General features: G+C 38.8%; 1 protein-coding gene across 7 annotated transcripts in view; it reads left to right on the top strand.

The window, feature by feature from the left end:
• The window catches only part of TIAM2 (TIAM Rac1 associated GEF 2), a 170,383-nt gene that overhangs the window by 132,192 nt on the left and 18,793 nt on the right, over positions 1–19,398 (top strand). For 5 of the 7 annotated variants that reach the window (XM_068677152.1, XM_068677155.1, XM_068677153.1 and 2 more), the window contains one exon: positions 7,669–7,772. In XM_068677152.1, coding sequence (XP_068533253.1) covers positions 7,669–7,772 — 104 coding nt within the window. Of the gene's footprint in view, positions 1–7,668; positions 7,773–10,216; positions 10,492–19,073; positions 19,201–19,398 lie in introns of those variants that run through there. The other 2 variants (XM_068677159.1, XM_068677156.1) reach the window with 2 other exon arrangements.

Consider the following 19,398-nt stretch of genomic DNA (forward strand, 5'->3'; position numbering starts at 1 on the left):
TTTCTTATTTCCATACTAACCTTAAAGCCATGTTATGGAAACTTTCTGTAGTGGATGTCTACAGATTGAGAATATCTTGCATACTAAAAGTTGGCTTTGTTATGTGTTACTGACAGTTCTTAGAACAGTAAGGAATTAGTGAAAATATTGAATACATTCTTCCCTAGAAGATAGACTGGACCTCATATCCTCATAATTATGGATCCTAATTTTTTGAGCTTATAATTCATATCGGTATTCTCAGATATAAGTCACCACCCAGGTTATTGCTGTTTTGCAACCTATATCTGAAATTGACAGACAGTATCAGTGTTCAAAAATGCTGTTCATTGCTCTTATCAGAGATCTGGGTATCTGTCTTTTACAGTCTAGACCAAGGCCATCATAATTGGTTGAAGCTGTGTGTGCATGCATGTTTTTATATCTGAAACATGTATCTACTTCAGTCAAGAGGACAGGAAATGAGAGCGCCATTTCTCTCCCATGTGCCAGAGAGCTACAACCATGATTAAGATCAGTTTGCAGCAGAGAAACAAGAAGAGTTAATAACGAATGTCTAAGCTGGAATCAGCAAGTGACTGGCATGCAAGACAACCATTAGCAACAGTTTCTACACCTATGTGCACTTGTGCTAGAAGCATTGTCATAGTCGTAAATGCTCTTTGCCCAGATCTTTATATACCAGCACTAATGAAACAAAGTGTTTCTTGTGTTCTACTGCACAGACAGAGGCTTCTTGCTCTTCTATCTATTTTTCTGCATAGCTGCATTTAGCTATCTACATACTATTTGTGTTACATTAGTGACCAAGGAACATAGGATGGGAAGGAATTCCCAGACTCTCTGAGCCCAGTCCTTTGCTAGTCAAGGCTTTCAATAGCCTCATTCATACAATATTTCTATTCAATTTTTAAATAGGATAAACTGTTTGCATCCTTTTCTCCTGGGTAAGCCTGTTTCAGAAATTCATTTGTGTGATGGTTAAAAGCCAATCTTATTATTGCACTGGCATATTCCTGATTATAACCGATTGGCCTCTGTGGGCCTTGACCTTTGCTCAGGTAGCTTTAGCTCAAAGCTTCGTGTTTTTACCCTCTTCTCCACACACCCACGCTTTTTGCTTTTTCATATTTCCAACTGATGAGCTGCAGTTTGTAGAAGGAATTATTCTCCTTAGTCCCTGAAACTTTCTCCTGTGTGATTTCATTCTGGAACTGCGGCTCTGTGTTCAAGGTCATCCTGCATCTCCTCTGTGGTAGTCCAGTCATGCTCTTAATTAATGGCACATATTAACTTTGAATGATAAGTGTATTTAATCAGAGTAATTCCTGTTGTACTTTCTGTGCTGAGACAAATAATGAAAATACCAAGTTAAATTGGTCACCAAATTCACCTTGGAAGAAATCCACCAGTAGCCTTTCTGAGACCTAGCAGTTCTTTCAGACCAATCTACTGCTGCCTTCCCTGCTAGCCACTTCTGCCTTGTTTTAATTACTATATTTTTCCATTTTAGCAGATAATTTCCCTTGGGATATTATAAAGCTGTCCTTTTTTTAAAGTAAGGTTCTGGAACATTAGATATATCCTATGTTCTTTGTTTTTTAAAGTATCTATTATCAAAGACAGATGTCAGGTTAGCTTGATGCAGTCTGTTTAAGCATGCTGCATGTATATGCAATCCCATTAATCTTCACATTTTTTATTTTTTTCCTTTAACATTTAATTTTGAAAGCCTTTGGTTACTATGATGGCCATAGATCTGCCACCTTCTACAATAGATTCCCCCAATATTTTAACTCCTTCTTTAAACTTAGGTATTACTTGTTATTCATAAGATGCATAGCATAGCATCATCCTGGCTTCCCTATTGTTAGTTGGATCATTATTAAAATCCTTTCTCTTGTGTTTCAATTTCGTATGCCAGGTTTTAATTGTTGTGGGATAAAGAAAGTATAGCCCTCTGCTGGGCATGAGTGTAGCTCAGTTTGCACCCCTCTGAGGTGTGGTCATTTTCTAGTCACTATTTCCTTTCCTACCTTTCCTGCCTTTCCTGCTGAAGATAGACAGATTTCAGGCTGGACTGCTTGTGTCCTATAGGACTAGCTTTACCATGAGCTATAGAGTCTGAATCTGTGCGCTGTAGTGAATATTTCTTGATGCTGTAAGAGGATCAGATGGAGCTGAAGACACCAGGAAGGGCTAGCAGCTATTAGCCGTTAATCAAGGAACTTATGTTAGCTGAGACATACCCAAGTTCAGTTACCTTGCCTGAAGCTTCAGAGCAGCAGACTTCATCTCTCTCTCCTACATCACGGATGAATATCCTGGTGTCAAGCTATTTCTTTTTGTCCTGTGTTGTTTCTTTCCCAGCATTTTGGAAAAAAAAAAAAAAAAAAAGAAAAAAGTAAAAGAACATTAATGTAATGTAAAATGTAAAAGAATATAATGTAAAATAATGTACTGTAAAAGAACGTTGTTTCATTCTGATATAAAGCAAAATAGTTTTGAAATCTCATATAGTTTCGAAATCTCAGAAATGTGGCAAAATGGAAAACCAATTTTCAATACTGGTGTAGGAGCTATATATAAAGATATGTGTGTATTTTGCTACCAAGTTCAGGGCTGCCTGTGCCTGTCATGGTGTCAAAACTACTTGCAGAGGGTAGTTACCAAGTGATGCACAGAACTGCTGCTGCCAAGAGCTGAAAATGATGCCCCTGCAACTCTCTTAGTATGTCTTGGAGTAAGAGACTGCTTTGATGTCTTCTACTGTAGATCTAGAAGGAATTTTTTATTCAATTTATTGTTGTTACTAGAGTGGCAGATGGAAACACACCCTCTTTTTGTAGTTTGAAAAGGGGGTGGTTAACCACCTACATAGTGCTTGACATCTGATAGCACTTGACATGCCTGATATGAGGATTTGATGTTTTTGAAATTGGTGAGAAAAATCTAAAACAGAACAAATTCCAAAGAATTAGGAAAAAAAAAAATATATATATATATATATATACATATATATAAATGAAAGAAGATTCTCAGTTCCTACTTTCTTTGTTTGCAATGAGTGCTGAAGTGGTATGAGCTGCACTGACTAGAAAGTAATTAAGGTTTCTGTGTTAATTAAGCAGAAAAAGGAGATCAGTGACATTTGCGTTTGTTGATGACTTCTTTATGGTAAACGAGTTGTCGGATGGTCGATGTTGATGTTTTCCAGTTGATTTCCTTTGGTTTCTTGGCTGGGGTTGTAGCACAGATTATTATTGTCTCGCACATCTGTTGGAGGATATGTTTCCATTGTACCTCATTGCTCACAAACATTTGAATGTCTTCCATATTGACCACTTGTACGTGCATCACTGCAGATTTGTGGAAAAGACGTTCCTGTAGGCGTACAGAGCTCTTGGATGTGCCGTATGTGTTTATCTTTCTCAATGATTGTCCCATCTGTGCACTCTGTGCCCAATTTAAACTGAATAATTAATAGTGAGGAGCATGACTTAGGAAGTACACTTTCTTTCAGCTTTTAGTGGTTACATTAACACTTCTTTCTTTTCACCGTATCTGTTGAATGATACTGAGCTGTGTATCTGCCTGCCAGCAAGACACAGTATTGCAGGAGTAATGGCATTAGGGAGGAGATTTAATCAGAACATTTGCATTTATTTAAACTCTGAAACACACACCACACCTTCTTCTTTGGTGACGATGTTGGTAGCTGAAAGTGCTGAGCATGTTCTTTGTGCTGTTCATTCATTGCTAGAAACTAAGCATAAAGCTTGGTACACATCATATGATTTAGTTAACCTTTTCACACAATGGCATTTTGTCCCTGTACTTTTCCAAGGATTTTATCATTTATCTGGGGTTGCTACTTTCCTTGCTCACAGCAAGCTGACTTTGTATTTAACATCTGGAGACACTCTGGTTTGCTAAATAAGAAGCAGCTATCTGCTTCTGAGGATGCTGTCCTTCCCAGATGGAAGTGATACACGTTTCCACTCACCATGCACAAGTGTGTATGTGTGTGAACAGGACAGAGGGGTGTGCATTCAGTATCATGTGCTGTAGTACAGAAAAAATATTTTAAAATATTTAAACCAAGTTATGTTTAACCCAGCATTATTAGTCCCTTTTTTTCTTCCAGAAAGGTTTATCACAAGTGTATCAGTAGGATACATGTAATGTACTGCTGTAATGCAACTTGCCATTACTATGCTGGACAGTCTCTCAGGCAACATATTTACAGCAAAGTAGTCCATGTTTTCTCTTAACCAGTCAGTAAAGTAATTGTATTGAGGTAAGGAACATCAGAAGTGGTTAAGAGGAAGAAAAGAGTTGCCAGGAAGCGCTGATTTGACCTTGCATTTGGATGAATTTTAGGAATGTGTATCTACTGGCATACTCTACTGTGCAAATTTCCAGCAAAGATCCAGAATGTTATATACTGGAACAGTTTTCATACATGCACATCTATAACATTTCTCTCAGTTCCATGCATACTCTCTATTCTTGTGTTACTAGTTTTGCCTGAAAGGATGGTGGTTACCTGGCCTGTAAGGTAGCGCAACTTGAACATCTTTGTTACATGAATCCTGCAGTAGAGATGAATCCAAATGTAAAAATTTTAAGAAAGTACAGTTTGTATGGTTACTCCTCTTGTTATTCCCCTTCCACTTAGTGCTACAAGTAGAGAGAATTTCAACATTAAACTTGCTATTGTGTTGTGTCTTTAGGCTTTGCATTTGAAATTACACATTCTCTAAATTAGTGTTCATTTTTCTTCACCCCTTGACATTTATATTTTTTTTTTAGCTCTGCAGCTGATGATGCTTCTCTGCTCTTTGGGAATAGTTCAATGGTGTGTAGGAGCAAATCCAGAGGAAGTCTGCTTCTATAGTAAAAGGAGGAAAGGGAGACAGGATATGGATGCTAAACTGATCAACGAGCCATGCTTCCTTCCTTCCCTCCTCATGTTAGTTTGGCAAACAGCATGCAGTAGGATGTCCTTTCTCACCTTGGATCCTTTCTGTGTAACTTCTTTAGTTATTACTAAATAAAATTACATTTACTGTTTCTTACCTTAACTATAATCAGAACACACAGTGTCAATAACTAATGCTATAAAACTGGGTGAGACTATATAGGCCCACCTCTGACAGCCATATAGGCTGCAAAGGAAAAAAAAAAAAAAAAAGGATAAAGGTGAGGAGAGGAAAAGATAGATCATCTGGGGAAAAAATAAAAAAAAAAAAAGTGGTACACTGTTTTTTTTTTTTTTTTGTCTGCCTTGGCTGCTGTTATTTCCAGTTTGTTTTGATCATGTTACCTACTGATTGTTTTACCTTTTTGTCCTCTTCCTATATTTATGCTTTTGCTTCATTGCTTATGTAGGTTAGTTTTACTTCCTGTTTTGTTAAGGTCTGATATGTTTAATAGTTACTTTGTAAAATCAGGGAAAGGTATTTCTCTAAGAAGTAAAGCAGACAATCTCAGGTGCATGCTGTTTGGAGGTAAGGGAAAAAAGTGCATTAAAACCCAGAATGGAAGTAAAAAGAATGCTAATGGGAAATAAAGTTGATTCATGTTTTAGGGTTGGCTTAATTTTTGTGAACCCAGGAGCTGACAGTGGTTGAAGTCAGTAGGCATTCATGTCCATATTCAGAAGAGGAGCTCATTATGACTTTAGAAGTTCTTAGGGTAGAAGAAAATTATTCAGGCATGGTGAAAGAAGAAGGGTAGAGGCATAATAAAATAAACACATAAGGTAGGCTCCTTGTTAAATTCTTAATGAAGGTGGGTAGCTGTTTGATGGAGCTGTGTAAAATGTCTTATTTCTCTGCAAAGGTGGTAACTCTCAGGGTATCTGAGATACCAGGAGCTACACCTGCTTCCAGGAAGGAAAGCTACAAAAGCTTGAGGGGAGAAGAGTGATGGGACACTGGTCCTACATGGATAGGGAAATGACAGAGTAATCTGGTCTTTGGTACCTGGGTGGAAAGTGACAACCTTGACACTAAGCTTGACATAGGCTCCTTAATAACATATGGAAAAATAAAGTTTCAAGATGACATCACACTGAGTCATTTCCTCGCAGTATCCTCAGGGAGAAAGCAACATTTGCATCTTTCTCTCTGGCTTTCCTGTGAAGTCTTTCTGCCATGTTTTGTATTCCCAGGAAAGCCCCTTGTGGGCTGCAAGGTGGTCTTTTGGACCTAAAATTCCCACTTCCCTCTCCATTTCAGTCCGTGTCTGTGAATCCTTGCTGACAGGAGCTGCTTCCACTCTGGGGGAACAGGACAGCAGCAAGTCCCTGCCCTCAACCAGATTTGCAGAGTGAAGCCAGATTGCAAAGAGATCTCTGAGCTGCCTGGGAAAGGGAGGTTTGGTTGGTAGCTCTCCATCAGAATGAGATGTTGTAGAGGATACAACAACTGCTTCATATTAAAAATGAAAATGGACAAAAAAAAAGAAAAAAAAAAAAGCCCTGCTTCAGGGTTTAAGCACCAAGGTGGAGAGAGACTGTTGTCCTTCACAATTTTATTGTTGCAGTCTCCCATGATTCTATTGCAAGATGAGTGCTACTTGTTCCAATTATCGCCTTAGTTTCTTGAGTCAGTGATTAAATGCGAATCTCAGCTTTCACTTAAAATAAATCTCCAGCATTTGTAGGTGTTGAGGAAAGTTTGAAAATGTGGTGTGAATTATGCCCTAGAGGCTTACAGGATAGAAGACAAAGCAGCAAATTAAAACAACAACAACAACAATAAAAACCAAACACCAAACCTTCATTTTATTTCTGTTTTGTAATATGAGGTTGCTAAAAATCCTCATTAGTGTTTTGGTATCTGCTTTATGATTTTAGTGGCTTGGGTTGATAACATTGCAGATCAAAGATCAGAGGAATTTTACTTCATTTCTTAGAGTTTTAATTAAAAATGTCTCTACAGATTTTAAGCAGACAATTGAGGAAATGCAATGAGAAAAAATCCTTATTTGATACGAATGTTCAGCATTGTTTGATAGATCTTCAGCTTACACATAAATGTTATTGATAGCTACAGCCTGTCAATGAGGAGAGTAGGGCAGTGCCTCTTACTATTTTTTTTTTTTTTGCATTGTACCAGGTGTTACATATTTGGACTCCAAACTTAGTAAAATTGTTAAACTGTTGGTAAGAGGAAGAGATTTTATCAGTATTATTTGCCTTGTTCCAAGGCAAAATTTTCTTTTCTTTTTAAATCTTTAAGGGATTCAGTACTAAGTCATGTCAAATAGTGTGCTCATCCAAGGAGAACTACTGAGTGCATTTAATTATCCTCATTGGTTGTCTCAGCACAGAGTGTGCTGATTATAGATAATGCTACCTTAGAAAGCATGCCGCTAGCAAGAACGTGAGGTTTATTTTTGTAGATCAGATACGCTTATTGCTTCAGATAGTCTTAGAAGTCCAGCTTGTTTTGAAAGCAGAGTTTGCAGGCATAGTTTCTCTTGTTTTGACCTCTTGTGCTATTTTTCAGGTGATGGGGGTGAGTGACAAATCTTGTATTCCTTCTGCCCCCCTACTGTAATTCTGCTAGACATTGAAAATATCTGCAGATAAAACCAAATGCTTTTCCTGTTCCTCTTCTCTAACCCTCTAAATTATTTGTTTTCTCTCAAATGCAGATTTTAGTAATGTACCTGATGTCACATCCAGCTTGAAAAGGAGCAGTACTGATGGCACTCTGGACCAAGTGCCACACAGGGAGAAGACTGATCTACCTTTCAGGGTAAGAACATGATTGAGGTAACAGTCCTTATAAACAAAAAGGCAGCGGTGACTTAGTGTTAATGCTCTGCGTTCTGGGTGGAAGAATGTAATGTATAGCACTAATTTGGAAAAATTGAATGCCTACTAGTGTATTTAGTGTTTTGTTATCTTGAGGTCAGGTTGACAGGTCAGCATCTTAGGAATAGCTGCTGCATCTCCAAAAGCATTGTGATGGGGCAAATAGTAAATAGGCGGAAACTCATCAAATTCATCTTTATGTGTTGCTTGAACCCACTTCTCCAGAGAACAGTGAAACTGCTGTAGCTTTTCAACTAATTCAGTTCATGTAATGCATATATATATACTTATTTATTTAGTTATTGCTGAGAGTTTTAAGGCTTTTTGTTAAGATTGCAGTGGCCATAGCAACACTTACTTAACACCAGTAATTTCAGACTGGACTACAGACTTTGAGAGACCCAGTTTTTGGGAGCCCAGTGATTCCAGCTGTCTAAATTGGGGAACCTTTATGCACCTGCAGTTGCTGTTTTAACTTCAGATGGAGTAATGGATACTCAAACCTTCTCTCAGGGCTTTGGAGACTGAGGCAGGAACCCCCAGAATTAGTGTGTCAACCTATGAATGCATTGGTCTTCAAAGAGCACTTTTTTTTTTTTTTTTCTGTGTCATTCAAATTGCAATCTCTGTCCAGCTCAAGTGCACGTTGTTTTGAAACCTCCAGCTGCTGGCATGGGTAGTTTTCACGTCTGTAGCAATGATTTTACTAGTTATTGGCATCCTTGTTATTGGTATATGATTTTACTAGTTATTGGCAGAAGTGGTTTTGTTACTTTTGTTGTTGATATGGTTGTATCTCAAATCACGTGTGATAACACTTGCATTACACAATTACATAACAAAACAAAACAAAAGTTCATATAGGAATATATTATTTTTAACTAGGTTGAATGAAATCTTTAGATGGAGGAGCAGAGATAAGACAGGAAGGGTAGAATGGTAAGGCAAACTTTAAATCTCGGAGGACCAAAATGAAGAATGCATTGTGCCTCTAGCCACACCTTACTGAGAAGAACTGATCCTCTTTTACATTTAGCATTTTTTTGCTAAATGTAAAAGATGTTTTAGCATCTATTTCAGTCCAATACGGGTGACTTTATGCAGTTTACTCTGAGAGTAAGGAGACACACAGTGATTTGGGGCCTTTAGCCTCTCTCCAGCTTCACAGGGGATTCCCACAGAGATAATTTGTGTATTGTGTTTCACCTTGGTTACAGTTCTAAAATGTCTTTGCAACCAGTAAAGAATAAATCCTAGGGAGATTTTTCTCACCCTAGGCCCATTATTCCTTTGGAAGGGACAATGGAGATTTCTCTGCTGTCCAGTTCTAGGGTGTCTGCAGTGTGTTAGTGGTTGGGGGTCAAAGCACCCGCCACCTGCTTTGTGAGAACCCAGCTGGGGTGACACCTAGGCTCAGGCAGTGGCTGCCCTGGGAATCTGGTGCTTGGCAAGGTCCCCCCTCAGCCCAGGTGCCTTGTGGTGCCCTCCTTGTTGGGTGCACAAACAGGACTGAGCACCCATCCTGCTGGAGCCTCTTGGGCTCAAGCTTCACTTTAGCCAAGAAACAAAGGCTTTGCTTGTCAAAGTCACTCCTGATTGTCCGTGTCAAATACAGCAAATAGTAGGAAATTAGGGAGAGTTCATCAGATTTAAATACACAGAGAACAATTAATTTAAGGCAGTTGTTGCTCTGAACATGCTAAATTTGTCCTGAAGCTCTGAATTATGTGCTGCAGTTGTAGGTCATAAAGAAAGAGGGGAAAACAGACAGGTCTGCTCCCTCTCCTCTCTCCAGCTGAAGATCTGTCACATCTATCAATATTAATGGCTTGTGCACAATATGTTGCAATAACTGCCCATACCATATTGCAATTCACTTCTTGGGCTGGCGTGTGGGTCTGCTAGTGTCCTTTTGTTAAAAACTATCTGAAGCTGTCCTAGTTTTCATGGTGCAAGGAGGAAGAAATGGCTTGGCAATCAAAGGCAGTCTGGCTTGAACTGCAGCTGTAAACGAGTCTGTGACAGCTCTACAATTTCTGCAAATGGTTTGTAATTGATTGCCGCCTTTCTGTTGGAGGGTGCCTATTACTGTCAGAGCTTTTGTCTGACCCTTTTGATTTCTCCAATAGACGGAGAATTAAAAAAAAAAAGCTCACAGTAAATTTAGGAAGCAGCGTATACTATATGTGTTTCAGTGATTGGGTATAAAAAGAATTAAAATGATTTCTGTTTTTATAGCTGTGATTTGGGACTGCTCACCAGATGAACAATAGCTATTGCTAATAAAAGGTAGTCTGCGGAAATTGTGCAGCCGCAAAAAGCACAGCATCTGGATTTTTTTCCCCTTTTTGCCTTCTGTTTCCTGCCTGTGCTAACTTGATCCATGCCTGTGGGAGACCAGTAGTGCAGACACCTCAGTGTTACGCAATGTTGCAGGAGTATGGGGGAGAGAAGATCTGTAGCCACAGCTTTGTGGAGAGGACGTTGGTGGCACTAGGAGGTTCTGAGCACAGCCTGGAACAACAGGCAGTTTGGGATTATTTCAGAGGAGAAGCAGCTAGACATGCTCATTTCCCAGTTGACAACAGCTGTAGATGTAATTACGTGGTTCTGAGGGAGCAGACTCCTTTGAAGTTTGTTTGATTTGTTTCCCATAAAATGTAAGTAAATAAAAAGCAATCTTAAAGGTTTCCATGTAATGGTTGCATGTTTGATTTCTGGATTGTAAGTTTCTCATTTGGAACATTTTTGTTTGGTTGGTTTTCATTATTATTCTCTTCAAGGTTAGACTCAACTGAAAATGCAGGGAGGAATTTCGGAAGTAATTTCAAAGGAAAAAGTCTTTTGTTACATGTGTGCTACATTCAAACATGCGCTCATTCATTTTTTGTAGTCCAAGAAATGAATGAATTTAGTAGAGCCTTGTGTTTGTCTTTCATCTGAGAGTTAACTAATGAATTAGAGGACAATAGAGGATTATTTTATTCCAGAAACCAAAACTGCTCCTTCAGTTATGAAGTAGTATTAAAAACACATGCATGTCAAGAACCATCCATTCCAGATGCTCATTAGTTTTGTCAGCTCTATATTCTTTGGAATATCTCATTTATACCTTTAATGAAAATTTGCTTTATATTTGTTTTCTCTTTCATTTACCAAGGATAGATGTTATACCTCTAACACGTTTTGCTGCAGTACATTTACAAACTGTGTTAAAATACTGTTTATGTGGCAGTGGCAAGTCATCCCTGCAATTGTTGGTTCTGGAGTATGTAGGTGTCCTGTTGACAGAAGAATAGAGGACCTCAGAAAATCGGGGGATTCGGTATGCCTGTCAGTACAATTAGGTTTAGTTGTGTTTAATCATTTTGAGAACTAATTGTCAGCACCCCTGGTGCTCTGTTAAATCCTAATATGTTGACAGTTGCCAAGAATCAAGGTCTCTGTGTATCAGAGTAGCATGAAACTGAAAGCAGAATACTGCTTTTCCTTTAGTTACTTGTGATTTCTATTTGCAATCCGTATCAGTCAGAAGTCCTTTCTCTAGCCCATGGTTTCCTCTAAATTAACTTCAGTAGTCTCGTACCACCATGCTTAACTTTACTTTGTATTTGCAATATTTTGTGAATATCCCTTTATGAAAGATAAGCATAGCTAAAAGATGAAATTTTACCATATATGTAACTCCTATCCTAAGGATAGGAGTTGAGACTGTTGTGATCTGATTTTCAGTTACTCTAAATCTTTTGAATATGATCAGAGACAACTATTTTCCAAATCAAAATAAATTTCAACAGAAGGAAAGACAGATCTTCATATAAATGCATCTGTGTGGGGGAGAAGATATATTTTCATTTCAAATATTTTACAGATCGTATTAAAAAAATGTAGAGTAAGCTATGCGAACATATGAAATAACTATTACATTTTCAGTTATATCATAGAGTATAAGAAAGATGGATAACTTCACACTTAAGAAAAATAGCTAGTGTGAAACTTTGTAATCAAGTTAAAAATAGTCAATGAATGCAAAATGGCTTTATGCTGGCATCTTCAAAAATTAACATTGCAGATGCAGAAATGAAAGCTAGTGTGATGAGAAACTTTGAATGTTAACAAGAATTTGCTTTCTACAGAATGGCCAACAGGTTTGATTTTATAACGTTTCTGAAGTGGTTCTGTATTTCTTTCAAATAATGAAGTAAAAGATTTGGGGAATAAGTTGGGTATAGAGACTCATACAAAATTGCCTTTGCTTCACTGTGCAAACCAAACATAGACAAATATATTGTACAAACTTGTGCATTTCAGAATCTGCTTTGGGATGCTTCAGTTTTTCATATAATGTGAAATAATCTTGTCAGTGCCTTTGAAGCTTGTGTTTTCTGTTTACTGTGATGCCAGTATTGGACAGTCCCTCATTTGCCAGAAAGGAGGTATGGCAGGTGTAGTGAGAAGTTGATGTTTCAACTATGAGGTTTTATTTCCAGACCATCTAAAAGTAAGTGCAACTGAGTGTTTGGATTGCGTGTCAGATGGTCCCTGAGTGGTGTAATTGGAGAGATTGAGACTAGGTCAGAAGGCAACACTTATCACAACAAGCTTCCCAAAACAGCGCTTCCAACAAAGGCAAAGTGCAGCATGATTTCAAAAAGGACATCTTTGTGTTACGTATTAACTGATTTCACACAGCTACTTCTGTAATAAAAATCAGTGAGTATTGTAAAAAGTTTGCTGCATATAGTGTTTTGGCCTCTGGTATATACAGTGTAGCCATGTACTGGAGGGATGCTCTTCGTAAGGTTAAAAAAATAATGATTTCTTTTGAACCCATCTAAAACTAGTGTGGAAGACCCTTCAGTAGAAACAGCACTAAAGCCGTCAACTTCTCATGCAGAAAAGAGTAAAAATCCCCAGGTGTACTATATGGTGTTCTAGGTTCAAACCTGAGTGTAAAAATGTGTATCCCATTGCTAGTCTGTCTGAACACCCATTTGTTAAAGAAAAGGTGAGGGTTGCTTTGGTTTTGGGGGGAGGAAGGGGCATTTGCAGCAGCTGTCATGGAATAATGGAAGCTAAAGCAGTTAGTAATCATTACTCATAGAGTCCCATCTTAGCAGAAAATTAACATAATTGTTTAATGTTTATGGATGATTTGAATGACATTTCTTCTTCCAGAAGAAAGCAAGTACATGCTAGAAATGATATATTCCTCTAATCTATTACCTAGAAAACATTGTGCAAGCATGTGATCTATAGCATATGTGCTGTGAGATAGCTCAGGACAACATTATTCAAAACACACTCAACAGCCTTCTATAGTCATTGTCAGTAAATGTAATCCTATATGTTCAGTTGTGGTGGTTTGTTTATTTATTTTGATCGGGTGATGACACTCATCCATGCTCAGATATGATATAAGAATCATCAGTCTGAATGTGTATGTAAGCAGTGGATGGTTGTTAATGGGTCAAGAAATGTTTATTCTTCCCCACCAAAGTTAAACAGTTTCCTGGTATGATTTTTGAGTGAGAAAGTTAAAGATTTACTAAAATATACTAAGTTAGAAGGAAGATTTGCAATAATATTTTGCATAAAACTTCAAAACTGGGAAGTAAAAATTGTGTTTTGATTGCAGGTGAATATTAGTAATCAAGTAAACACCAATTGTTGAGTTAACTTGAAAGAAAGAGAAGTAGAAATGACCAGAAGCTCAACCAGAGGTCCCTCTGGGAAAAGTAAAACAAGAGGAGTTAAAAACTACTGGTATGCCCATGTGGTCCCAAACCTATTTTATGCATGGAGGCAATTACAGTTAAATGATGTTCATGGTGATAGCTTCTTATTAGCTCTATTTTGCAGTACCCAGGCAGTTCCTGCTTGCACAGCATGTCCTTAATTGCAAGAGAAATGTCTGCCTGAAGGTCTACTCAACATCCATAGGACATTAAGAATCTTTCCCTAATTTCAATCATGAGAACTTCTCTTCAGCAGTTGACAAGATCCAAAAGCTTGGGGAGTAGTCCGCAATTAGCATCCCTTCTTCTCTTCTTTGTAGGAAAGGGATTTAACAATGATAAACGTAGTGGTCTCAAAATTGTGTGTACACCTCTTCAATCTCAGTGTCATTTCTTTCCAGATGTGAGATGCATTTAGGGAGTCTGGGAGCTAACATGGGAAAAAAGCATGTTCCTCAGCAGTGGTTTTCCTTGATTCATTTCTGCCTGGAGGGGACAGTTCTGCACTGAAAGCACGACAGAGGCCGTGGGGAGCTCTGTTAATTATTGTGCTTCCCTTGCAGACAGCCTAGCCTGCAGTGAGCCCAACCCAAGGGGCTGGCCCCAGCAGTGTGGAGCCAAAGCCTTGCTGTCATCATGCATCCTTTCCAGGAGGGTATCAGTGACATGAGTTGTCACTCATGGACTGTTGGAAGTCTGTAAGCATTTTGCTAATAACTCTAGATTTCAGTATTTTGTTCTATCCCCTGGAGAAAGCACCAAAACCGATGCACTAGGTTACAGAAGCTGTAAACTTACCAGTGAGTGCTTGCTTCTAACCCCAGTCCTGGATTTCACTTTATTGCATTTGTCAGGCAGTTCTTCATATGCAGCAGAGCTATCCTATGGATGACCTAAAATTCGAATACAAGTTGCCTGTCTTGACTAATGTAATGGGGAGCCTTGAAGACGTAAAGCTTTAAGCATGAAATGTCTTATATCTAGAGTGAGCATGTAACCAGACACTAACTCAGGCTCTAGATGGAGAGCTGCATATGTACTTACTGGTGGGGAATAGCAAGAAACAAAAGCAAAAGAAGGTTGTGCAGATCTTGCATGCAGAGGTGTGAACTTGTGTTGTTGTGCTTTGTGCTGTTACATTGCCTTGCTGGGGCTTGGAGGGGAGGTGGTGGTTGCTTTTCCTCTGACTGAAGGAAATGTCCTCTCAAAAGCACCATGACAGTTGTCAGTGTAAACTGTGCAGATGGTTTTGGTCAGGAGAAGAAACTCTGCTGATGCTTGCAAACAAAAGAAGATTGCGAGAGACAAGTTACAATGCAGCTTGTCTTCCTGGTCTTCTGGGAAAAACCCTGGGGCTGCAGGTAAAAAGAGAAGCATGTGAGAACAGTGTTGGTTCATTGGCAGAAAATATGGTTGGCAAAGTCACTGGAGATGCTTTTGATTTCACTGATGAAGGACAGGAATCTTCATTAGCATCCACCACCCTGGGCCTCCAAAGGCAACCTTGGTCATCTGCAGTATAGGACAGGATGGCTGCATTTGACTTTGAAGTGGAAGGCAAAGATACCTAGTCATGCTGCTGACAGACTTGGGGAAGTGGAAAAGCTCTCTGCAAGCTGTAGATTTATATATATATATATATTTTTTTTTCTTCTTTTTTAAAGACTGAGATACTGTTCCATTACAGTGCTGACAATAAATAACATATGTTTTCCCCCTTGCCATGGAGAAGCATTTAAGCACAATTTTAGCGCATGCTGAGGTATGTGATGTGCCCAGCATTTATCCACAGGACACAAAGTCACTTCAAAGTTGCACACAGTGTCGCACGCAATGCATCACACACAGGGCACAAAGTCACAGTACAGGATTTCAGACAACTACAGCATCCCGGCTACCCTCATGTGCTTTAATTAGGCGTTGATTCCTATTTTCTTCTGTCAGGAACGTGTAGGGCCAAAGGTAGATCTGAAAAGCCAAAATTGAAAAAATCTAGTACCTGCAGGAGATTCTGCAAAAACAAAAAGATACCTGAAAGGAAGGAAGAAGGGGAAGAATTAAGAAATTACGGGATCAGTTGAGTCAGATACTCAGGGAGCTGCCAACAGATTTTCACGTTTCATTACCTGCTGTCCATAGCGCTTGTGTGCCTGTCTCTGCTTGTCAGCATACTGCAGGCAGATCTAGACCTTCATTTGTGTGCTGATTAATTATTTCCGTCTGAAATAATTCTGAAGCCGAGTCCTCCTGTAGTATTCCAAGCAAAAGACCAATGAAACCAGGAGGAGTGTTGGTGTGGAGTTGAGGGGTCTGCCTCTGTCTTTACAGTGGGATTATTGCGTCTTTTAACGTTTGAGATTCAATATGCATGAAAAGGTAAGGGTAGCCATCTCTGACTTTAAAGGCACTTAGCGGAAATATATTGTGAAAGATGAATGCAACTGCAAAGATAATGTCTTAATGGTTGCCATAGTTTCTAATTTGGCACTCGAAAAAAAAGTTTTTGTATTCAGCACAAAACACTATGGGTGAAAATGTTAAAAACTGTATTTAAGATGCTTGAATTTAAAAATTAAACTAGAATTCATTTTAAACATTTGGAATATTAACTATTTTTTAAGCACTGGAATTAAAGCAAGTGTCTTCATTTTGGTCAATTATGCTTTGAAAATATGCTTTAAAGACATTTTAAAGCATGTTATTAGCATAATAAGAATGACAAAAATACTGAGAAAATCATCCACCCACATTTATAAGTGAAAAACAAAGTCCTTCTAGATCACTGTAGAGATCTAGAGACCAGCTGAATTAAGCATGAGCTTAGATTGCAATGCTTTGAGACTACTAATATGACAGAGCTCCTGTTTAGTCCAGGATACTTATGTATGTATTGTACATATACATATACAAAATATATGTTGCATATACAAGTTGTTTTTCTCCTTCACTAGTGGTCCTGAGTAACGTTAAAAGTTAGCTCACAAGTGCTCAGAGTTGTCCCAGAGGCAAGCCGCTGTTTCCTTTAATTCAAAGCGGATAAAGACAGAGCAAAATTAGCCTTTTACCTTCATGGATTAAGGGCAAAAGCAGGATGGGAAACGAACTCTGCAGCTCAGTGCACCTAGATGCATCGGGACAATAGAGGGAAGCCTGCATTGCGAAGGAGGTTACTGTTATGGTAACTATCAAGCCTCCTGCCACTGAAATGGAAAGATGAAAAACAGATGTCTGTAAAGGGAAAGAGTGTTGCTCAAAGCACACAGGAACAAACAATGAGACTGTGTTGTTTTTCCAGTCATCTTAAAAGTATTTCAAGGTGATTGATTATTTTGTCTGTACATTTTACTTAAGAGACCTGTACCTAAAGAGGGTTTGAATGTTTCTTTCATGTTTCTGGAGAAGAAGAAATGCTAAAGAAAAGGCTTTCATTCATTTGATTTGCTTTAGTTTGTGTTTTTTACCTTTTGATGTATCCCAGTCCCTCAACAGGAGTTGGAAATATTACTAAAACGTTTTTTTTTCCTAATGAATACACATTTAAAAAAAAATCTGTTAATTGATGACATCTTTTAGCTGGCATATGGCTAGCTAATAACTCAGGCTTAATTAGAAAATCTGGGGAAGAATAACTTCCTAATATGGAATTAAAAAGGCCTGTCCTGTTTTTATTTTTATTTTTAATCAAGATTGACGATATCGCGTGGACCTGAAATTTAGCAGCCTTTTTTTTTCTTCTTTTTTTTTTCCAGTCCCAGTGGATGCACTGTGTTTTTAACATATATCTGTTACAAAAACAGAACTTGAAGTTGCCACAACTCATGCTGATTTTAAAAACAAAGCTGAAACAATGCCTTTCCTGACAGTACAGTTACACTTTTGATAAATGTTGACCTGACATCTGTCATTGATTTTTTCAGTGCCATATGTGGTACTGTAAACATTTAATTTCCGAAAACTAGTGATATTTTTTTTTTCATTTTTTCCTTCTTGAACTTGATCTGTGGATCCCTAGTGTTTATGGGTTATTGTAAAAGCAACCACAAATGGTGGATAAGAAATGTATATGCTACACGGTGGTCCATGTAATTGGATTTTTATACCAGGCTGTGTATCCTGGAAAATCTGACTCCTTTGAGACCATTCCTTTAGTTTTCTGTTGCACAGTCGTCTTGCCCAGTGAATCTGATATCTGTCTGCAAAATAGCCCAGTCTTCAAAAAACATCAGCTAAATGAACGGTTCCTACTCCTTTGATGTGTTCTGTGTGCTTTATCAGCAGCGTGTTGTTTCAGGGAGCCAGCATCCTTGCTCTTCAGATAGTGTGCTGCCCGGCTGCTGAGCTTTATGGTTTGGCAAATGCTGAGCTGTCAAGTTGTGCTAACGGTTTGGAAAGAGATGGATGTAAGTTTAATTGCGGTAATTAAAGGAGAAGCCTATGTTATTCCCTTGCTTGTAGAGAGGTGAATATCCTTGAAACCTGTGAAGTAGCACACTCATAACCAAGGATATATGCACCCAGGCTTAGCGTGTCATCTGGATGCAAGAAAAAGGGTTGTGAGAGAGCAAAGAGGTGGTGGCAAGGGCAGTGCTGAATGAAGCCTTATATCTTAGCATCCTGGCACCCTAACAGTGCTGCAATAGAGGGAACATGGGAGTTGCTGTGTTTTATTATGTCACTGGTATAGTTCTCCTTTTATTAATGAATTGCTTGTCAGTCTTGTAACTCTTCAGCTCCATGGCATAATGTTCTATAATGTTATATTTAAAGTTGCATTGTGCTTAGAATAATCTGTTTGTGGACGTGATTGTTTTGTGTAAATATATCAACATAAGTACTTTTACTTTCAAGCCTGAATCTATTACTGAGCACAGTTTACGTTTCTTTTTATTGATGTAATTACTACGAGAAAGTTCAAACAAAGGACAAGCACAATTATGTGAACAAATCTTACAGAGAGCTGCCTATTTGTTTCTCATTTTATCATTGTAAGTTCATTTGTATGCCACACCATTTAGTGGCATATACCCTTGACAGAGCATCAGTACCATTGATAATTCACGCTGACCTTCAGGGCAGTCAGCACCCTCTAGATATTTTTAGATATTTGGCTAATTTTCTCAAAGCACCTGATGTTTTGTTTATGCAGTAAATTTCACAGGCAGAGAGGCAGGTACATTTCTGGGGAGATAAAACCCACGTTCCCTTGCTATAACTGCACTTTGTCCAGCATTTGCTACATCAGGCAATGTATAAAAAATCTCATCTGGCAGGTTTTTACTGTTGTTTGTAGTAAAAACAGGAGGCATGACTGTTTCTCGTGTCCCACTTAAACTGGGATGTTGACAGTGTTTCCCATTTTTGTTAATCTGCACAAAAGGAAAAACTTGTGCACTGTGTTTGCGTGTGCTGGCACGCTGCGGCTCAGCACAGAGAGAAGGTGTGCTTGTGGGAGACCGAAGTGTCCCTGCCTTCCTTTAGAAGGGCCCTTTCCTTTGGCAAACTTTGTATTCACGAGCCACTATGCCCGCCTTCAGGAGGAGTAAAACCAGAGCGAAGAGTTTAGCGTTGGCTCGCAAAACCCAGCAGCAGGCAGCAGCAGCTTACGGCTCCCTGCACAGGATGTTTTCTATGGTGAGTTCGGCAGCAGCAGCCGGGAGGGCTGGGGTGGGGGACTGGGCTGCACGCCCCTGCCAGGGTCTCTGTGCTTGGTGAATAGCAGCTCTGATAATCAGGGAGTGGATGCTGGTAATGTGCACTCGGTGGGTGAGTTTATATCAGTGTGCTGCACTGGACAAGGTTTGGGCTTTCTGATTTTTTTTTCTTCTTTTT

The sequence above is a fragment of the Anas acuta genome, chromosome 3 (assembly GCF_963932015.1).
Source record: "Anas acuta chromosome 3, bAnaAcu1.1, whole genome shotgun sequence".
Taxonomy (NCBI): Eukaryota; Metazoa; Chordata; class Aves; order Anseriformes; family Anatidae; genus Anas; species Anas acuta.